The 23,337-nt window shown below is 36.6% G+C and overlaps 1 protein-coding gene across 4 annotated transcripts in view; it reads left to right on the top strand.

Moving 5' to 3' along the window:
- Window positions 1-23,337, top strand: part of SH2D4B (SH2 domain containing 4B) — a 125,031-nt gene that overhangs the window by 70,987 nt on the left and 30,707 nt on the right. For all 4 annotated transcript variants that reach the window (XM_040563009.1, XM_040563010.1, XM_040563011.1 and 1 more), the window contains 4 exons: window positions 1,372-1,531; window positions 2,658-2,805; window positions 11,889-12,033; window positions 19,843-20,053. In XM_040563009.1, the coding sequence (XP_040418943.1) occupies window positions 1,431-1,531; window positions 2,658-2,805; window positions 11,889-12,033; window positions 19,843-20,053 (605 nt within the window). In that variant the 5' untranslated portion in view covers window positions 1,372-1,430. The remainder of the gene's footprint in view (window positions 1-1,371; window positions 1,532-2,657; window positions 2,806-11,888; window positions 12,034-19,842; window positions 20,054-23,337) is intronic.

The raw sequence follows: 23,337 nt of genomic DNA on the forward strand, positions 1-23,337 counted from the left end.
ATGATTCTGTGGTTCTAAGTAAAAAGACTGGAGATGCAGACTAGCCATTAGGTTAGGACCAGGTTTCTTTTAACTCCTCCTGGAATGGTTGAAGAAAAACTAGCTAGGAAAATGGTGGACCATCCATTTCATGTTTTCAGTTGAGACAGGAGGCCTTTTGGAAGATAATATGTGGCCACACAGAATTTACTGATCTCAGATATGAGGGCAAGAGGGTGAAACCTCATGGAATGAAATATAGAGGAAGTGAGATGAACTGCTGATCGCTTGTGGCCTTTCAGTCTGTGCTCTCTGAAATAAATTTGTTGTCTATCTTGGCAATAATCTTTGTGGTGGAATATCCTTTTGTGAAGAACAGTTTCAACATATTAGCAAGACATAAAACAAAATTGGATGTGTAAAAGGTGCTTCCACTGATTCCTTCCTATGAATCTCAAAAATGCATAAAAGTATCCGAGTTAAATATACAAACGTCAGGTAGTATATATGACTTAAAAAGTATTTGTACAGGGTCTGATTTAGTGCCCCTTGTAGTCAGCTGGAAGCCTTTAGCCGACTCTTGGACGTGAAGGCTCACCAAACATCTATTTTGTAAGGAACACACAAGTTTTTTGGTGTTTTAAAATTACTCTGTCAACACAGTAAAAATAGATTTTTGCATGGTCTCTTTTATGAAAACTGAACCAGAAACGTAATCCCTCTCAATTGCCTACTAGAACAGAAAAGCTTCTGGAGTTGAGTGGTACACTCTGAGTGCACATGCTTTCTGAAGTTCCTCAGTGGGAGCAGGAAATTCCTGTGTTTTGTTTTGTTTTGTTTTGTTTTGTTTTGTTTTGTTTTATTTTATTTTATTTTATTTTATTTTATTTTATTTTATTTTATTTTATTTTTTAGTTTATTCTGTGGTTGTGCAGTTGAAGTCTCTATATGCTTGACACTCCTAATTTTCTGTGAGCTGAAGCACTGCTAGATGCATAATGTCATTGAATATTTTTCTTTCCATTTCTTTTCCATTCCCTTTGTTCATCCCTTGCTGAATTAAGCAAGAAAAAAGTACACTTTCAGCAATGAAAAATGGATCATAATATCTAAATTCTGGGGAACATGTTTGAAAATTAATATATAAATATATTTTTGTGGAACGAGTCTTTAAAAATTATATGGTCTGATGTGTACAAACCCTTTCTGGTAGGTTGGGCAAATCTGAAGATTTCCTCCAACCTCTTGGTGATGTTTTGCTCTGAATTGTAAATTGCAAGCTTAATGTTTCTAAATTACAGATTTCCTGTCTGTTCATCTATATTTATGAAAGAGTTTGAGCTAGTACTTATGTCTTTTTTTTTTCTTCTTTTCTTCTGGTGACTGTTGCAGGTGATGGAAAGCACGTGCAGTGGCTACGTGGGAAGGACGGTGAGGTCTGGGTCTGGGTTATGGGAGAAGCCCCGGACGACAAGCCATATGAGCAGATATCAGAGGAGCTAATAGCAGAACGAGCCAGGCAACAAGCACAGAAGGAGGCAGAGGAGCTATGGTGAGGATTTAAGAATCTGAATACAGGGTTCACTTGGCATAATGGGAGTTACAACCTTGTAGGAAGGTGTCAGGCAATGGTGGGTAAAAACTGGTATGTATGTCTTGTGATCATTTCTTTCACTTGTTTTGACAATTTTTAAGCATGTGAAAAATTGAATTTTATTTTTATTGAGTACCAAAAAACAGAAATCTTCTTCCACAAAAAAAAAAAAAGCAAATGTTTTTATTTTGGGGAATTTTGCTAAACCATCGGCAAGTATGTCAATAAATAAAAATGAAAGAGTCTGGTTTTGAGATGATTAAATTAGAAATATTTGTTGCAGCACACATCTGTGCCCACAATGGGGATTTTGTACATAGAATTGTTTTTGTGATTGTTTTAATGTGCATATTGTTTGTATTAGTTCTTATCCCAGCAGTTCAGAAACTGATTACAAAAAGTGACATGCTAGTGTTTCAAGCAAGGCTTCTTCCAGCTTTGGGAACAATTCAAAATTGTTTTGAAGCTTGATGCTGTTGGGAAGTAGGCCACCTGCCTCTTGCACTTCCTTTTGCAGTACAGTGCTCAAAAGTGACACGTCAAATACTAAATTATTTTGTATTATTCCCTTTCATATCAGATTCTTCTTGCTTATACTGATTGCATACTTAAGCAGAGATTAAAAGCTTCAACCTGTGCTCTGTGTTCTCTTTAGGTTGTTAGTACTAATAAACACTCTAGTGTTAGAATTTGGCAGGTGTTATCATTGATATTTGAGAGACAATAAATTCCTGATCATGGTTTGCTAGACTGACAGGAAAATCTATGTTTTCAGCCAGGGAATGAAAGACATAGGGTATGAATACAAAACATCCAAGGAGTATTTCTCTAATTTGGAAGATGCTATATTAATTGGTCACTTATCAAAAATTGAAAATGTCTCCTTTCTGGATGGTTTCCTCAAATCCAGTTCATGCTAGGTCTCCTGTTAAATACAGTTTGATTTTTTCCTTGTATATTTCCATGATGTCTTATGCTAATTATATGTTGCAACCAGTGATCTGTTACTGACTAAAATTCGATCCCCAATTTAGAAAAAAAACAGTGTCTTAAATTATTTTTATTTTCAAATTATTTTTTGAAGGAGACAAAAAGAAGCTGAAATTACAAAGAAATTCCGGGATGCTATGGCTCAAGAAAAAGCCAGAATAGTGGCAGAAAAATGGAAAATAGAAATAGAAGATCGGAAAGCTGCCAAATTGGAGGAGGAAAGAATTCAGGAGGAGTTGAAGGTTTGCATAGAATCATATTTAGCTTTTTTAATAGTGTTTTTATAGAGATTCAAAGTTCTTGTCACCTTCAGTGTATGTTAATTAATATGCTTTAAGAACCAGAGTTGTAATTTTTCATCCTGGAATATGAAAATAGCTACATGGTGTTCACCAGAACAGCTGGGTGAGTGATGTGAAAAAATTACATATCTCATTCAAAAGTGTCACGACAATCAAATGGGTTATTCAGCTCACACATTAACAGAATTGTTCAGTCAGCTGTACTGAGTGAATCACACTGGGGGAAAAATGTACGATCGTGAAATATATCTTTCTAAGCTAGGTTGTCTGAACATATTTAGTGTATTTTATGCAGGTTGCTCACATATTTGATTTAAAAATTGTCACTATTTTCATTAAGGTAATGAGGGGTGGACCTTTCTCCTACTTGACATGTGGGAACAGCCCAGTTGGCTTAGCTGCAAGAAGTTCATTTACCTGATTTTTATTGACTCCATCATGAATTTTCCATGAACTCAGTTATAGTGCATTAACATTAGTTTGGAATAATATTTTTCCACATTCTCTTATTGAAAATAACCCTTTGAAAACAAAACAGGAAATGAAGGCCTATGTGTCTTAACTTTCATATTATTTTGTCATGATAAAAACTTGCTTAAAGATGATAAAATAGAATTGTCTTAGTGTGCAGAGAAATCACCACAGTCTCCTGAGTCTGGGATGTGTACTGTGATGTGTACAGCACAAGACTGGTGCTGCTGGGTTTCCATGGAGAAAGCCTGCAGCAAAGTGCGACTCCTAGGAGGTCTGCATGCAGTGACTTCATCTGCATGCCTCTCCCTGTCCCCTGCTGCCAGCTTGCTAATGTCTTTCTCTTCCTGGGATGGTGATTAAAGGTGAGGAAACTGTGGATGGAATCCCCCTTCTCATCCCTGTGTAACGTGACAAATGCTGAAAAACTCAGTGTTTGTTTATGTGGTTTGATTACCAGCTAAAGTCAGCAAGTTACTTGTTATTTTGCACACTGTGGGACTGGGATTTGAGGGTGGCAGTGTAGCACAAAGCAAGGGCAGTTCCTGTAGCTTCCGTGGTGCAAAGTTGCTGATTTACCTTTGCGCAATTAATTTGAATTCATAGGAGAGAACAGGGCCTTTGAAATTTGATGTCAATGAGTAATGAAACTATACCTTTCAAGTGGCTTTATTAATGTATGAATAATGAGCAGAGCAACTAATTAAATGCTCCTTCCTCTGCTTTCCGGAAAGCAAAGCCCTCTTGAACAAAGACCGATACAGGGCTGTTCACTTGTATCTCTGTGGTTGATTTACAGTGCGCTTGATGGGGCAAATGTCCACAAGCTCACTGTTGTTCTTCTGTTTTAAAGAGATTTTTTCAAAAAAGCTGGATGAGCAAATTATGAAACTTTTAGAGGCCAGCAGCCATATTTTTTTCTATTAAGGAAAACTGATCTTCTACAATTCTAAAAGAATGCCACCGAATTCTGCTCGTTGTCATATTGATGGAAAGGTAATGTCACAGTAGCATCTCTGCCCACCGGTTTATTTAATCTCAGTTGACTTTCCTTGTCCTTCCTCTTTTACTCCTTTTATAAATGTGCAGTGGACGAAGTACATGAAATATTTACAAGCTCTCATTCCAAGAATAAGAGGAAAGGTACCCAGACAGGAAGGTTATACTGCTGGCATCTACCTCCAACTGCAAAAATGGAACTAGAGATATTGGGAAGAAGATGAATTAATCAGTCTACTCATGTATGACTGCAATCATTGAAATCATGAAGAAATGTACCTTTCATGAATGATTCAGGGTGTGGAATGAGATGCAGATCAGTTAGCAAGCCCACTTTAACAGGTTTAAAATATTTAATGCACTGGTAGTCATCCTTCTGTGATGATGACCAGACTGCCGTTAAAGTAGTCTCCAAAACTGGGGAATGAAAAACTCTGTGTCTGCTAATGCTTCATCCTCTTGAAGCATTCTGACTTGGGAGATTGAAACTTTGTTCTGCTGATGTGTTTAATTTCTAACTGCATTGTATTGCAAACTCTCCTTTTTAAAACACTTTTATGCGTCTTGACCTATCATGAGACTTTAAAGCTGTCTGCACTAGATAAATGATATCTCACATATCAGAGTGAAAGATGATTCCTGTTTCCTCTTCCAATGCTGTTGGAAAAATATTGCATTCCTTGGTGTTTCTTAAGCAGAAACGCCTTTAATTTATGGTGCTAGAATATAAATGTTGACTGCTCTATTTTTGCAGTTTGAGGACAGCTATTGTTTTATGCACCTATTGCAAAGGACAAATAAGAGAGCCAATTACTGTCATTAATCTTTTTGCAAATTCACAAAGGCTATGAGATCATAAGCATCATTTCCTACTTCTATCAGCTGCTGTCATTAAGAGTCCTGAACAATGTGCAGAGCAAATTAAAGATATGAGCCTCAGCCAGCCAGGGGAGAATGGTATCCTTCAGCTACCTTTAGAAATAAGAGAGATTCTCTCAGTTCTTTGTGGTCTTCATAAAGCAAGAAAATATTAATAGTAAAGAAGTATCTTTATGACAACATCAGATACCTGTCAAATATAATTATATAAGCACAGTTGACAATAAAGCTAGATTGCTTCTTAACAATTCCATGTGTGTTAATCAAAAGTGGCATATCAATTTTAATGGCATTGTGTTTCTTCATGCATAAAAAAATATTTAGTGGGAGTTGTAATGACAGTGGTGCTTATATAGAAATAATCCTTATTCTTTTGATAGGCAACAAGAGATTAACAGTGTGTGATAATTTCCTGCCACAATTTTTTCCTTTTTATTTGAATTGAAGAAGTTTATGACCTTTAATTCCTGTTGGGATTGTGGTGAGTGAAGTGAGCTTTTTGAAGGTGTGAATCCAAGAGTTTCTATGTTCTTGCTGTCTTCATTCTCATGAAAGAAGACAGGCTTAGAAACAACCTTCAGAGAAGAAAAAGAGTAATTAGGGCTCCAGGTCAGGAAAGCATCTCTAATAAGGATAGGTCGTACTTAATAGAAAGAACACACTTTGTCCCATTGACTTGGATGAGCTTTCAACACATGCCTGAGTGCTTTCCTGTGCCCAAAAGTACTGTGGATCTGATTCTTCAGATAGCTGCTGCCAGGTATAGGGATTAGGAATACAGTAGAATGTCACCAACAAAATTTACAGTACTGTGGACTTACAACATAGCAATGAGCATTCTGTCCTGATCTGAAAAAAAAAACACAAAACTGCTTGTTTCCAAGTAAATATCAAGCACCTGAGTGGGTCTGTTGTTATCTTTAAGTGAAAATAAGCTGTAATTTTGTCTCTGTGCTTTGCTGTGCCAAGAAAACACTGAACTCTCTCCCAACAACGGCATATTTAGAATCCAAGAATATGACAACAGCTTCTTGCTGGCATTTTGCACCGAACTCGTTCCAAAAATCCAATGGGTCCATTCAGTCCCAATTGCAATAATTCTGTAATGCTTCATTTTGTGCTCTTTTGTGAGACCACGGTTCAGAAATTATTTTCTTTCTTTGTAGTTGCCTCTTTAATAATGCTGTTTAGTTTCTGCTGGGAATCAGATCTTAACGTTTTCCTATCCTACATGTGGGGAACTGTGATATTAACTTTAAAGAAAAATCTTTTCCCCAGTGACATCAGTAATGATTGTGCTGCTGAAGCCACTGTCCTTTTTCTGGATCTCTAGTAAAAACCAGCAAAGCTATGACATTTCCCATGGGCAAATGGGAACATCTGAGCCACTAATGAGGATAGTTTACATATCAAGAATTCAAGCTGTGAACAGTCCCTAAGATGCAGGGATAAACTCTTAGGGGATTGTCACTGGATCTATGGCAAGTTACCCAAGGAGAGTCTGCTCCAGCACATGTAATAAATCTCAGATGTCTCCTGATCAGCAACAGTTCTTACCTTTGTTATGTACCTCAGGTAAACGAAGGCCTTTGTGAACCAGAGTACGATGTTGGCACCAGCCCATATGAGCTATATGTGAATAGCGTGTCCTGGGGCATATTGGTGTCTGAAACATGACTTTACGTAAAGCATGGCTGCATTGCTGACATTTATCTCTGTGCAAATTCATGCATGGACCAGTGAAGTGATGCAAACTCAGTGTTCGTTTCGAGACACTGGTAGTAGAGAAAATAAGTTTCTGCAAACACTTTTCTTTCTGAGGCAAGTGAGAGAATTTTCTCTGAAAAGGCTGTCAAGCAGCTGGACATATTTCTGCTGGTATTCACAGCTCTGCTGGAAACTGCCAGGTGGGTTTGTGGAGAATGCTGATCTCTGAATTCGGTCCTGCGGTGTCAGCCTTGCTGACAGCAGGCTGTCTTGGAGTCGGGGCCCTGGGTTTTTCAGATTCCCTTATTCAGAGCTGGGAGTCCTAAGGACTCAGGATTGAAGGCAAGCTGTGCTCTCTGCTCCGTGGCAGGTGGCCTGAATGCCCGCCCTGGCTCAAGGCCGACTGCTGAAGGGTTGCAGGAGCGTCACAGCAGCTCGCGTGCAGCAGAGCGGCTTCAGCTCTCAGGAGAGCCAGGGACACTTCCTGACAGTCTGACGCATAGAGGGAATCCCAGGCATCCTTTGTTTCAGAGAGGGCTGCTGTACCAAACACGTTGGGTAGGCTCTGCCCCGAGCGGGGTGGCAGTTGTTCAGCTGCCCTGCATCCTGCAGGGCTCCCCAGAGAAGCCCTGAGAGCCTGAGCAGCCGGAAGCTCAGTTTTCCATTGGAAAACAATGAAGTGATGTGTTTTGTCTTTTCCCCAAGGCATTTTAAAAATCTTCCTGCAGCAGAAACTGAATACTGACCTAATCTCCTCTCATCTGCGTTGGACTGAAACATTAGAAGCTAACCATGGCTAAGATTAAATATTATTTAGAGTCGGCTGTAGTAGAGCTATCAACACCGAGAGACGCACATTTACAGTAATAAGTAACAAGTTTGTGGTAAGTGCTCAAATGCCAGAGGCTAGATAAGATCATTTAGCATGTTCAAATCCTCCAGTGGAGTTAAAGCTGGGGAGGATTACTGCAGCCTATTGAATTGCCAGTATAATTTGTTGCAGCAGGTCGGTATTTCTTGGCAATTTGCAACCATGTACTGAATTGTCACCTTCCTAATTATCCTGGAAGAGCTGGGAGGGTCATGGCACACAGTATAATAGTCACTCTCAACTGTCAGGCAGGAGGTGATGTTTGTAGATTATTCTAGCTCTTTACTTTCAGCTCTAATGGGCAGGATAGGGTTCACAGGGAAAAGCAGATAAACTGGGTGCTGTTGTTTTTCCAGTAGAGTAGATGTGGAAAGTTCAATTATTGTTCATTTTAAATAATAACGTACACTTGTTATTCATACTTATCCAAAGGATTAGTTTTCTTTCCTATTTCGTGCTAAGAAGTGTCATTTCTCCTCACCATTAGGGGTTGCAAAACATACTTACACATGCATTCATGAGCTAATTTGAATAAATATTATTTACAATTTAGATTTCTATAAAAAGGAAAATGATACAAAAACTTTTGTGAATTCAGAGTCAAGTGGCAGTGTTGAATGTGTTTTTTTTATTATTATTATTCTTTTTGGTATTTCTTTGACTTGAAGATCCTTATTCTCACTACAAAAAAAGAAAAAAAAGTACAGCTTTCTTAGGCACTATTGCTTTTCGTCAAGAACTCAAACTGACTGAACTCTGTTTTCTTAGGTATTCTCACCTTTATATTACAAATTCTTCAACAGCAGCTGCATTAAAAAAACAACTTGTGACAACTCTCTTGTGTGATTCAGGGAAAATGCTGTGGGATGGATTGTTTTGTTTGTTTATTTTGGTTTTGTTTTTATTTATTTTGTTTTGTTTTCATATTTAGTTTACTTTCTGGTACTTTCTGGTACATCTGGTGTGAGATGTTGAATAGAAAACATTTTGATAACCCAGAATTACCTCTTTGTTGGTCTGTCTTCCTGAAAGGACAGCCTATATGTACTGGATTTTTTTTTTTTTTTAATCACTGAAGCTTGGTGAATAAATATTTTCCTCATAAGAATAAAGAATTGATTGCTTTTTCCAAGAAGGGATTGAAAACATTTACTAGCAACTGAAATATGAAAACCTTAATTCTATGGGGTATATATAAAGAGAGTTTATTTATTTTTATTCTGAAGAAGCTTCTGGGCTTTGAAATCAGTGCTTCCTAGAAGCATTGGCAATTTTAAAATAATGAATTGTCCACTCAACTAATCTTTGTAGGACTCAGGAGATAACAATGGGAGGATAATGTTAGAAACAATCAAAGATTCAAGCATTAAAATATGAAAAATGGACTGAAGAATAATTTCAGGCTTTTCTTTTGCAGAAATAATAAGAGCAGCCTAAGTTATTGTTCATCATATGTGTTAGAAAGCTATTATTGACTACACAGGTACATCACTACTAATACTCAATATTTCAGGTCTTTTGATTTGCTTTAGTAGGATCAAAGAGACATCCTCTGGCATAAACTGGTGGCGTTCAGCAGAGCCTAATGGAGAAATGTTGATTTATGTTACTTAAGGAAATGGAAAAATCGTTGAATTCTTCCAAAGGGTGTAGATTTGCATTCGTTCCATTTTCCCACTCTGAAGATGATGTTTGATTGTCACTGCTTAATTGCTTACTACTTTTCAGTCTTTTTGAATTGTCAATGGACAAACACATTTAGAGCTGTGTCAGCTGGCTGACTATTCAGAAGTAGACCACCCCTGTGAAACTCAAGGCACCTGTCCTTGTTTATTCACAGTTAGATTTACGCTGTTATTTCCATATTCATGCAAATAAAATGTGTCATTCTTCCTTAAACATGCCATTGTGATTCCTGACCAGAACGACCAAACAGTCTTGATTCTGCCTGCTGTATCAGGCCCTCATTGAGCTTCCAGGGGTCACAGATATAAACAATATTGTTTGCTTTGAAAAGCTGTCTTCTGAAAAGAAATAGAATTGTCTTCTTTTAAATCCAGGTTCATGGTTGACAGCAACAGATAACTTTTGCAGAGCTGGAGAGAGTTAGGGGTTAAAAAAAAAAACACAAAACCTTTTTTTCACAATGGTGGATAAAAAGTTTCTTGTTTCCCAGACAGGTATTCCAGACATCAGTTTCACCACTGGAAAAACATGTATGAGTGTCACTCTTATAGGTGTTAAACACCAACTTTGTTTGGACACGCATATTACTATATTGAGATCGCTTTTCCTATTTGTCTCCTGCAGGTGTTAAGATAGGACAGACAAACTTCAAAGGAGTACTTTTCCAATATATTATAAAACAAAATGTATTTACTGGAGTAAAGGGTTAATCCATATATACCTTTACTGAATTAATATAGCTTTTGGAATAGTTCAGGCCCTTTCAGCCTAAAATGAGGCTGAAATGTTTGTTACAATTCACATAGTTTGAACTTTCATATAAGTAGCATCTTCAAACACTGAACAGGAAGAACCCACATGTGGAAAATAGCTCAGTTGTGCATCTTCTGAACGCACGAAGTGTGAGTTTATAGCATACTAGAAGTCAGTTTTAAGCTCCATTTTTAAAGTCTCTCCACTCATATTTGTAGTACCTGTTAAAATAGACAACGGATTGTTAGGGTCATGCTGTGAATCCTGCTGTGATGAAAACTATGAAGATATCTAACATACCACATTTATTTACAAAATTATAAAGTATGCCCTTCCACAAAGTTTTCTGGGCACAAGTATGATATGAAGGAAGCTAAATGTGTCTGATTCCCCTTTGAAAGAAGGAGCAATCTCATCTGAACACAATTTTCAGAGTTTATATCACACAATGCCTTAATAAAAAAAGAAATTACTGGTGCAAAGTCTGTACTTAAGAACTGCTAGCTGAAATACATCAGCTCAGGTGGTTGATCAAACAAAAGTTGGTGGATTTGAGAAAGTTGTTTTCCAGTTTAAAGTAATCCTGTTTTTTTTCTTTCTTTGTGTTGAACTATTGCTGGTCCTATTGCAATAAAACATTAAAATCCCACCCAAAAGAAACAAAATTAGGAAAAAGCAAAGATCTTATGAAGTCCCACTTCTGTCCTTTAACAAACAAATGTCATTTAAGGAAGCCATATATATATATATATATATATTTAACTTCTTATTCATAAGTTTGTTACCCAAAAGGTTATAGTAGTGTTACCATTATAAATTTCATTAAAGAGCCCTGTTCTTATTGAAATAATTTTGTACACAGCATGAAGTTCAATTTTGTTGTCTTTAGAGATCAGTTGAACAACAAAATTGGGAAAATTGATTAAAAAAAACAACAACAAAAAAAAAACAGATGTGGATTCCTATTCCTGCACTAACTAAGCAGTTGAGTTATTGATAGTATCTGGAAGGGCAGCTGTAGAGGTACTCCGTCACATTTCCATCTCCTTTAAGATCTTCTTGCAAGGGTACTTATGTGTATGTTACTTCTGGTTGATTGGTGTGTACTGAAGGATCTGGCGTTTCTTCCAGAATGTAATAGTCTTGATAGTTGGAGAATGTTATTCTCTGTGTTAGTGTTGATGACACATGGTGACAGTTGCTAAACTGAGACACCAGGAAATCAGCTTCTGAATTGTAGAGATCCTGTAGAAGATGTACGTAACTCTACAGTGAGAGTGATGCCTCCAGTGGGAGTACATGTGGACTGAAAACAAGCACTGCTTACAAATTGTAGGAGAGCACAGGCTCTGGTGCCATGTAATGAAACATGTTTTCCTTATACATTTCAGGTCTTAGGTACTTAGATATTCCTTATTGCTTATTTGTGCATCTCACAACATAAGGATATCGTGACACACATTTTTCTCAGAAATTCCGTAAGAGGTAAAAAGTTTCTATTATGCCTATTTGTGACAGGTGAGAAACCTTAAGGCAAAAGAAATAGGGATTTGTCAAGGTAAAATAGCTACTTTGGTAGGAAACAACTGAATCAGTGTCCTAACTTTTGGCACATTCTTCGTCTTTAGCCACTTCTGTTTTACTTCATTTTGCTTAGAAAAGAGAAGAAGAGGAAAGACAAAAGGGTGAAGAACAAATAAGGCAGCAGGAGGAAATCCGAGCAAAAGAGCTGTATTTGAGCCTCAAGCAAGCTCAGCAGCACAGTCAACACAGTGATGATGACCAGGAGTGGGAAGAACAGTGTGAGTAAAATTACCTTCACAGGATTCGTGTATTTCTCAAAGTCTGCTTCTGTTTGCTTTTAGAGTGGAAAGAAGTGTTGTGACAGATCTCTTATACCTAAAGCAATGAAAATGTCATATTATTTTGCAGGAAATCACCGACATGCACTTACAAATGAAAGTTGCTATGAGTTTACCAATTTCACGTTTCTTTCTGAATAAGAATCTATGTCAATGCCTTGGAAAAAAATGTAATGTACCCATAACAGTGACTGACATCATTATTTTTTGTCTAATGTAATTTTGGCTTAGTAATAATAATTCTGGACACGCTTATTTGAACAGCTTGTCCTCAACTATCTCTGAAGAGGTAAAATCTGTCTTCATTTGTATTTTAATTCCTTCCATATGGTGATGGGGTCAAGCTATGATTTCAGCACTCAAACTCACTTCATTTTGAAGGATTACAGTAAATAACACTTAGATTGTTGCCCTGAAAAAAATACTTACGATGATGTTCTCAGTGTATGGAGATTCTGTTTCTTTTTAATCACCCTGAAATTCTTTATTGATATCATCATCATGATCTATTTAAAAATATATTAGTGTTTTTTAAAAACCTGTAAGGAACAGAACAACTATATGACTCTATGTTTGTATACACACTGTAGATAAGGAAAAGCCCACACCAGGATAATAAGGCATACTTAATAAGTTACTGTGAATAAAAAGCAAAATGTCTGCTTTATCTGGAGTCTATTGTATAACTAACTTTAGAATTAGGAAATTTATTTGCAGTAAGAATTGTTTTATTTGCAGTAAGAATTGCAGTAAGAATTTTTGTTGGGGGGAGAATATTTTTATTTCCCACAGCTAAACTGATTTGATTACTTTGCAGAAAAAGAAAATGTGATGTTTGGAAAGTTTTAGCTTTATTTAGGGGATATTAGAGTTTAATCAACTAATACTGAAAATAGAGCTTTAGAGAGCTGACAGAATGTGCATTGCATGAAATACCTCACGAAGTAGGAAAAATATTGCTGTAGTGTAACTTATTTCCTGACAAAAGTAAAAGTAATGTTTCAAAATATGCTATGAGTTTATTTAATGGTTTTACTACTCATTTCAGGAGTTCCCAAAGACTAGTTACTGAAGTCCTATTACCTGGGATTGATGTAATAACTAATCATTCTGTACAAAATTAATTAAATTTATATAAGATGTACTGGTGCCATTTTCCAAGCTGGTAGCATGGTATGCCCGTTTTTCATCAATAAAACCTCTGTATATTGCACTGTCAATATGGAAAATGTAATTGTTCTCTGGAGAATTATCTAAATCCAGGTGTATGAGCTTATTCTGAAAGGAAAATTGATGCTTTCTATATTTTGAGCATTTAACAGCAGAGTAAGTTAGGTCAAAAATAGTCTTTAGTTTTCTAGAAAATGAGGTCTTGTCAATTAGCATCAGCTGGCAACCTGGCATACAGGATGGTATTGTGTACTTTAGGATTTCTTTGATGGTAGACAAGGAAAGAAAATACATTTGCAACTACGTTATAAAGAAAAAATCCAGCCTATTTTTATACTGAACTTGGCAACAAAATAAAATACTATAAACTTCACTAAAAATAGATATAATTTTCTTACTATTGTAATTATTTTACTTTTATGTATTAAAGAGGTAACTGAGGCTTTGAAATTGTTGTTTCGGTTTTGTCAAGGAATGCAGGTTGTGGAGGGACAGATACCAGAAATACAATAGAGAAATTATGGGAAGAGGCAGAGAGAAAAGGAACAAGCTATGAAATGCTTTGACCATGATTTCTGTAATGGCAGTCTGTGTCAGTCAGAACACTTTCAACTGCACCATATGCTGACCGATATAATCTACAACCAGTATTTTTTCTTGTGTAAGTTTTGTTTGGAGCATTCTCTATGCTTTGAAGGAATTCTAAATTATCGGTCCATCCTTTGTCACCCTCAGTCTCTATACTTCACTACTTATATTGATGTGTGGTTGTGGTCAAAAGGATGACTGACTGCAGCTCGTGTACTTTTGATACCTGGCGTGGTCACCCATAATAGTGCTGCTGTGGCAAAACAAAAGGTCAGCACCATCTAGCTGGTTGAGTTTTGCAGCCTACTATAAATTCTGTGCTGTCACAGTTTATGCTGTTATCAGGAATTGATTTAGCATTAAACTAACTGCAGACTAATGACTAGAGTGTATCATGTCCTTGTTTATCCTCTTATGCTTATCTCAGTGTCTCAATTTATCCCAGCTGGTTTGAGGGCTTAGAACTGCCTTCCATTAGCAGATGGCTGTGACAGTTTAAGATATGAAGATGCAGTGTTTAGTGCCTTAGCTGAAACCAGTTCCTGCGCTGGTTTAGAGTCTGCCATCAGACTGCATCGAGCTTCCTGAGGAATGTTCACATCTTTTGTTTCTCTAACTTTACTGAAAAACCAGAACCTCCAGCAGACAGGTAACAACAAATATCTGGACATATAAACATCTTAAACTGCTCAGGAATGAGCTAGTATCTCAGGTTCACCACACTTTTCACTTTTGAATTCAGTTCCAGGGATTTTTTTCCCCTTTCTATGTCAATCCTTTCATTTTGTCTTCATAAATTCCTTTGAGACACTGAGAGGCAATTTAGTCAAGATAGGCAAAGCTGTCCATTTGTCATCTTTTCTAAGCAATAAATAAATGCAGGAATACATAAGAGAGGTCTAAGCGGATGTAATATTAACATCTTTTGTCTCCTAAACACCTGCGATAGACCATATTGCCCATTAGGAACAAGGCCAGGATCCTTTGTGTCTTATCTCCTTGAAGTCAGCCCTTCATATTCAACAGTGCTGGGGTCTCAGTACTGAAGAGGAGCAGCCGTGCTAGAGCAGCTATTGTGGAGAGCAAATGTTGCAATGATATTGATGACACTACTAATTTATTTAGTAGGTGCAATTTAGAATGTGATGAGGATTCATCTCTCCTCATCACATTATCCCTCAGCTGTTTATTGCCAAGGCAATAAGCAAAGTGTTGCTAATATTAGTTTCTGTTGTTCAGTTCAGTTTGCTTCTGCGGTTTGCCTGATTGTGCCAAATAACAATAAAAGCCCACAGAACTACTGTGTTAATTGAAATACATAATTTCAGTGCTTTTTAATATACTAAATGACAAACGTGGAATAACTTGAGAAAGTGCTACAAGGAAATAATGATGGTGTAGGAACAATTACACACTTCGATTTCATGAAGTAGATATATGTTGGAGTGTTTTAGAGGGCCGTTGCAAGGTAATATATGGAGGAAGCATATAGGTTGCCAAATGAGAAGATGAATAGTAGAAAAGACTGGTTCAAAAAATCCTCTGTTCAAAGCTCCTATTCTGTGAAAGTGAGAAGTGAGAACTAAGGCTAAACTTGGATGGAGGAGTGTATATATTCTGATTAGTTTTGAACCTTTCTCAGGCTGTTCCATTTTGTATGCTTCTAGAGTATTCAATAAATAATACCCGAAGCCAGAGTCTCTGAGTGTGACTCTCTGTTGCGTGACAGTAGAAAAGGGATTTGTAAAACATTATAGAAAAACTTGTAGCATAAGTATTCATCTGATTGAATAGTGCAAAAGGCATATTGTTAGTATACTCCCAACCTCCTGCAAACTGTAACAAGCAATGAATTGCTCAGATACTGTCTGACCAGCTGCACTCACTTCCAGACAGACATTATGCCAGTACAAATGCAAACAGAATTGAGTGACTTGCTCTATTTTTATATCTTTTCTGAAGCACCAACTTTTGGTCTTTGTTGGAAACAGGATACCAGTCTGACCCGTTATGGCCATCATTACGTTTTTCTACAAACTATTCTTATGAACTTTTTTTTTGTCTGAGTTTTAAAGGAATTTATGTTCTTTTGGTACTTGCCTTCCACAGAAATTGAGTGAGTTTACTGGCAGGAGCAGTATTTGATGCAATGCTGAATTTTAAAGTGAATAGTTCCCTGTTCAGCTGTACAGTTAAGTAAGCAAGTGCTCAACCTTAAGTATTTGCTCTTTGAGCTTCAGCTGGTCTCAGAGTGCATTGTTGAATAGGGATGGGATTATTCACATGCTTTCAGATAAAGATTGCTGAATTGGAACCACATTACAGAATATTTGTGGGAAGTTATTTTCAATTAAGAAGCAGAAAAATACCATGTGATTTGTATGTGCACTCAGAAAATCTGAAAATTGAATTTTATTTTTAAGTAGTCATTTCTAATTACTCATAAACAAGCTTTCAAGAATTATTAATGAGGGTAAAATTAAACTAAATATTTTAAAAAAGGATACACGTTCATGGCCTTTTTTTTTTTTTTTTTACTTTTGCATAGCTCTGACTGTAATTAACAGCCCTTCAAAATCAAAAAATATGTTAGAGAAAATGGAGAGTGCCTAGTCTTTCATAAATGAAGTGACTCAAATTCAGCCCCAGCACAGGAGAAATTAATCTTCATCTCTATCAAATGATTTGGTGTTAGAACCTTGCCAGGACTGTAAATAGGGATTTCCAAATCCTAACCGAAAATATAGAAGGTAATGTTGCATTTTCACTCAAAAGATCATTTAGATTAGCACAGAGAAATTATAGGTTCTCATAAAGTGCTCAAGATAAAGCAAACTCAAATTAAGACCTGTAAGATCATGAGAGCTATTGCATGCACAAGCCTTGCGGTTTCTTCCTTGTTGTTAGAGTATGTTCACACTGCAGATCATGTAGAAGCATCCAAACCAGCTTTAAGCTAGTTATTTCTAGTAATGATAACAGCCTAATCATGACAGAGGTCTCTGTCTTTTTATCAGTTTTCCAGGAGGGTTCATTAACCCATTTTTTAGCCTACTGCAACTATGATCATATTGGTACCTAGCAGATACAAACAGGTCAGCATTTCTACACAAGATAATGCCATCAGGGAAGAAGTGGGATGAATTGTACCTGAGCTGAAGGAGGATGTACCTCTTCATGGTATGACCAACTTACGAAAAGAAAACTGGTGCTGGAGATGGACTCAGGGGACCTGGCTGAATTGTGGATTTCCTGTGCAAGCTTGACAAATCAATCAAATTCCTCATTTCCCAGTCTTGACTGTCTTGGCATTATTCTGTAATATAAAAAGAAGGGGAATATAATATAAATTGTATATATATATATATATATTTATTTGTAGTAATTCTTGATGCTAGATAGATGGACCTATAGCAGTGATTCAGAGATTTTTGAGGACAGGAGATATTCAAATATCCAGTCTCCTCACAGAAAAAAATGATTATTGACATTGATGCTTTGCACAGGGGTCATGCCAAAAGTAAATTTACTATAAAAGTGTCTTCTGACAGCCAATCAATAATTTAAAAATGGATTAAGAGACCGTATGCATCCCTATGGACCATGATGTTCAGACGCTTCAGCTGGAGAATTTTAGTAAAAATTCTTCCTCATGTGAAAGAGATGCTTACATTATGTATGCATATATATATATACGTGTGTATAAGAATACATTGATACATAGATATCTGATGTGCAGCCTTCTCTATCCCTATGTATATATATGTACAGATACATATGCAGATATACAAACATTTACATACATATATAGAAATATGCATATATCTATATGTGTAGGGATAGGGAACATTGCATGTCAGATATCCTTTCAAAAAATTTTCTGAATGTTAGTATTTGACAGTTGCAAACTGTTAGCTCTTCCCATTATTTTGAGATAAGAAATATTAAAATTTGATACTGGTTGGGAAAATTTAGTCCAGGTCACAGGCTTCTGATGGTTTAGGTTCATTAGCTAGTGAAAAGACAGAAAAAATGTCTACAGAAAAAAGTATCTATTGCTGAGGAAACTGGGGCATGAAGACACCATGCCTTTTTCCTTACCAATCAGCCTGTACGTCAGTAGAAAATAATCCCAAAAAGCTCCAGGCAGTCTGCCCTCAATCTGTATACTGCAATTGTAACAAACAATGACTGGTTTCTAAATGTCTCACCAAGCAGCATTGTACTCATCTTCCTTGCTGTCTTTCACATTATTGCAGACACAAAGTCCATGTTTAAACCAGTCATTACTCAGTGGCTCTACAAAGGATAAATCACAGAAATTTTGTACCTAGTACACTTGACCTATTGAAGTAGCATATTTAGATAAGATTATGTACCCTTAAAAATAATGACCTGGAAGATAAATAGTGAAACCTATTACTCAGTTTTCTGTACAGTATGGCTGTTTGTTACTGCATTTGGCTAAAACTGCAGGGTGTGTAGTTAAGTGAAACTGAAATCCTGCCAGTTGTGTACATAGGAAACGCCTATGACTCATTTATTATGCTCTCTTGATTAGTTTTTAGCCCTGTATACCTTTCTACCTATAATAAGATTATATAGCTAAACTTTAAGGTCTCCTCTCACTCCTTCATATACCCAGAGGGTTTTATTTTGTTTCATTTTCTGTTAAGCACTTTTATTTCTTGATTCCATTAAACCTTTTCATAATTCAGACAGATCCATTTGTACTTGTGCTTGCTTTAATTCAGGAGTGTAAACGAGAGGCATGCAGACAGCCTAACGAAATGCATCTGTCTGGTATTATATCATGTATTCCTGGTCACAGGTACAATCACAGTAGAGTAAGAAATAGCGCGTGCACTTTATGAATTGGGTATGATCTAAGCCAGGATAGTCATGGCAGGATTGATAATTGCTACTGGAGGCAATAGCTTGCTGCTTTAATATTTGCTTCACTGCATGTTAAAGATTTGTTTTGCACTGGAATAATTTGCCTGCCTGAAGTTATTTGTGTCTCAAAAAATCATCAAAATGGAGCTTGAGGCACCAGGAAAGAGCTGATAGGTGACAAATATTTGCAGTACAATTCTTGGTGCATTTAAGTCACACCATTTTGACAACAGGACTGTTAGTACACTATTTTTTAAATAAAGAAGCTTTAGTGAAAGATGTCTGACCTGCAATGGCCAGAGTTGCAGTTCCATCATTTCAGTTTATGGAAATTAGTTTGATTTACTTATGTATCCCTGGTCGGTGCCATTGATAGGTGTGTATTAAATCTGCCAGAACAGATTCTGGTTTTTTATATCCAATCTCAGAGACTGAAGTGGGAGACAATCCCATCCATAGCATCAGCGTGCCCTTTACAATGGCTATTTATTCCTCTGTTGTTCCTGCAACCATTTTTAGACTGGAGTTTTCAAGATGGAGACTTCTATGATTTGAAATAATTTAATGAAGATAGCGTCTGCCTTCAGAAAGAAAGCAGCATTAACAACAAAAAGTGCAACCTAAATGTTAAGTAATTGTGTGTTTTGGAAGAACCTCCTGCAATTCCAGTTATGTGCATAGCTGCAATGAATTCTGTTAAGCACAGACTTAAAATCAAGTGATAGTTAATATTCTCTGTTGAAATGTAAAACTTGATGTACCACCAGTCGAAAAGATGTCTTGCAGCAAAATTTCTCTTATTGCACCCAATGCAAGTGTCAGATGTAATCGTAATGTGGAGGCTCAGTTATTGCCAGCAGTGATCAGGTCATTGACAGCTCAAGTCTGGCATCCTTCTTCTAGTGGTGGGCCTGTATTTGAAGCATTAGGAAGGTTATTCCGTTATCTCTTTTATGGTGCATTGTAATTGGAATGTCCTTAAAATCAGGGAATGTGAAGAATAAATGTAGTAAGTTGTTTAATAAGGAAAAGGGTAAATGGCTGTTAGTATTTCTAAAGTCTCTCCTCCCCACCTTTCCCATTCATTCCACCCAGTGCGTCGCTCCAAAGCCGCAGATGAGGAAAGGAGCCACAAAGCACGCAGGGCAAGGGATGAATACCGACGGCAATCCTTGCGAGCCATCCAGAAGGGAAGAGTGGCTGGTCTGAGTAATTTGTTCCAGGGGACAAGCCTGAATAATGAACAGGAGACAAAACTGAACTGCAACAGTACAAGTCCTTTGCTGACTCTCTCTGCAGCATCCAGGTTAGTTTGTACAAGAGTGACTTTGAAATACAATTTCTGTTGAACTGCTCCCTCTTCAATCCCCACCATTTCAACAAGCTCTTCTTCAGTTTTTAGATATTCTCACAGTCTTGCTGTTTCACAAAGACCACGACAAGAATATTTTGTAAAAAAGTGGAAACAGGCTGCATACTTAATGTAAACTAAATGCCATTTATTTTTCAGACAAATTTTTTAGAGTCCACACAGACAGCAATGAGTCCTTCAGAAGTTAGTATTAGATCGGTATGCAAGGTTGTGATATGGAGAAAGTCAAGTGGACAAATTCTTAGGCAGGTCTTAACCCTTAGGCCTAAAACTGCCCGCCACTTAGCGGATCTTTGGAACATTTTACAGAGAGCTGTCATGCTCCTAAGTTTCAGGGGATTTAAGTTTTCTTTAGGAAAAATAAAGTGTCTTTGTTTTCTTTTCTGTTTATTAACGTTTCATCTGGCTATTCATGAAATGCCATGAATTGCGGAAGAGGAAAAAGATTCAAACTGGCAGATGGGTGCTAGAAAGTTGATTAGTCACTGTTTTCCTGGTTATATCTTATGCCATTAATTTGGCTTCATGTGGTGATAATGACAATGTGAACACTGTCAGGATGTTTTAGCATTAAATGCTAAAATAATCCCAACAACAAATATCCAAACTCAGAAAGGAAAGAGTGCCATTAAATCAAGTTTTTCTTTACCAGTCACCACCAGAGAGAATGAATCCCTTCTCGTTTGGAAATCTGTTCTGCTCTGACAAATAAGTTCTTTGCTGTATTGTGTTGAAATGCAGAGAATTTCCGATACTAGCAGCCAAAACTCCCAGTTTGAGAAGGAATCAGAATTTCACTGTCTGAAAGAGAACAGGATATCTAATATTACCATCAAATCAACTTGTCAAAGGAATGCTCTAGGTATTTTTCCAAACTACTTAAAAGTTTTCTTTGAAATGGAGTAATATAAACACTAGTAAAAGTGGCAAATGTTTAAAAAAAAAAAAAAAAGGTCTATAACTTTTAACCAGAATTTCTGAGCTTCTGAAATGAGGTTACTTGCAATAGAATTTAGTAGTACTGGATATGAACTTTTTGAAAAAAGGGTTGAAAAAAAAAAATCTGGAGAATGTTCTGATCATTATCCAGTTGATGTTCAATACTGTTTATCTATTATAAGCTATGCTTTAAACATGTGCTGCGATACTGCATACAAATGAATTTATATAATTGACCTTCTCACACCTATCACCAGTATGATGAAGCTTCTATCAAGCAATTCCAATATTTAAATATTTTCAATGTGAGCGTAAATGAGCTACATTTGCAAATATTGGCTGTTGGGACTCAGGTTGGAGTTCATGTTGATGGTTGGACTTGAGGATCTTGAAGATAACTTCCAACCTAGATGATTCTATGATTTTATTCTAAGAGAAAGTGGGTATCTAAAATTTTCCTTTGCCAGTAGCCTGGGAAATCAAGGAGGAGATGTTGCTATTTACCATTGGTGTAAGGCAGACATTTAGCCTCTAGGGAATGCAGGTTCAATGCTAGATCTCTAGTTTTTCAGTGTGAAGCATAGTTCCTGTAGTTTTTAACTTGTCCTGCATTTTCTTTTAAAAGTCACATGAAAATAATATTATTTTATTTTTGCTTGAGGTCTCCATTTCTTGTGATTTTTTATGTAGTTTAGAAATCTTTCATTCCATTTCTTCCTACTCTCCCTTGTTCTGTTGAGTGTTCTCTTCACAATGGTTCTTTATTTGGCCTGCTCACTCACTTTTTTTTTATTATTATTATTAATTTATTTATTTAATTTTTTTTTTTTTTTTTTAGTTTTGTGGCTGTTTTTCTCTCTTCCTGTCTGACTGGACATGCTTGAGCACAGCAGCAGTATAGAAAATGATGGATGGTAATTTTGAGATTTGGCCTAGGGCAGAAAAAATGATCAGTTTGACAGGTCTTTCCAAACTAAACAGAATAATAGAGAAATGAGTTGAGGAATGGAAACAGATTGTAGGGCCCTGGAACTCAAAGGGTTTCCTGTATCTTTTTAGAAGAAAGATATTAAAATGCTGAAATAAGAAGCATATGTAGGGTTTTTGTTTGTGTAAGTGCATATCTATAGCTGAATCTTCACTTTCTCCCCTTATTCATATGTTTGTGTCTTCAAATTCTATAATGAATACTGGTCAGATCTACTTATACGTTTGTGTAATTTAGCAATAAGTGTTACTTTCACTGTGGGCTTCATCAATGGATTTCAACAAGCTTGATCACCGCTTTTAGTAAGACTAGCTGAAAGGGCTCAGTTTCAGATCATCAAGCAGACATCTTTTTGCTTTAATCTAAAGCAAAAAAAGGGAATTTCTAAAGGGAAGTTTGCTGTAAAGAACTGATGAACTTCGATTGTTTTTTGAGGGTTCTTGATTATCTCACAAACTAGTTTAATGCTGTTTGGTGCCTTCTGAGCTGACATCCTGATTTTAGTACTAGTTCTTCATTACATTGTCTGGAAATACACAACATTACATGGCAGCTCTGTGGCAGGCAGAGTAGGAAGCAAGAAATATGTAGCCAGCTACTGTACTGGTCCCTGTGAAAACTATGTCTGTCTTGTCAAATGAAAATGAAATTATCGTACAAGTAGACATACCCCCTCTAGCCTTACCATCTTTGCCTTAAAAACAGCAGTGAAGATTTGGTAATTTGTGGCAAGAGTATGAGCACCCAAAAACCTATGGGATTTCAAACTATACAGAAGTCCATTGTAAAACCTACCTTTTATTACTATTGCCAGGGTAAATGAGACCGTATGTTTAATTGGGATGTAGTCACAATTCAATTTGATATTATAGATGTACTCTTAGTCTTTATCTGAGGTAGCAGGATGCATTTTACTCATATTTTACCTGACTTGCCTTTTAGTAGCTAATATAATATAAATTGCTTAGAAAGTAGTAAGGGAGGCTGGCAGAGAGAATGCAAAGGTGACATAGCTTAAACCAAACATTCCCTCTATCAGGCTTAATGTTTTAGGTACAGAACCTATTACAGATGATTCTGATTTAGAAATTCCTGCCAGCGCAAAGAAGTATATTTTAAGCAGAAAAAAAAACAAAAAAAGAACAACCAACCTGCTTGTTGATATGTAAATTGGAATAAAAATAAGGTTGAATAGGAAAGCTGGCTGAAATGTTCATTGGATGTTTTGTGGTAAATTGTTTTTCACTTACAGTTATTTGCTTAAGAAAAGGTTTACAGTTCCATTGCAAAA

The sequence above is a fragment of the Cygnus olor genome, chromosome 7 (genome assembly GCF_009769625.2).
Source record: "Cygnus olor isolate bCygOlo1 chromosome 7, bCygOlo1.pri.v2, whole genome shotgun sequence".
In the NCBI taxonomy this organism is placed as follows: Eukaryota; Metazoa; Chordata; class Aves; order Anseriformes; family Anatidae; genus Cygnus; species Cygnus olor.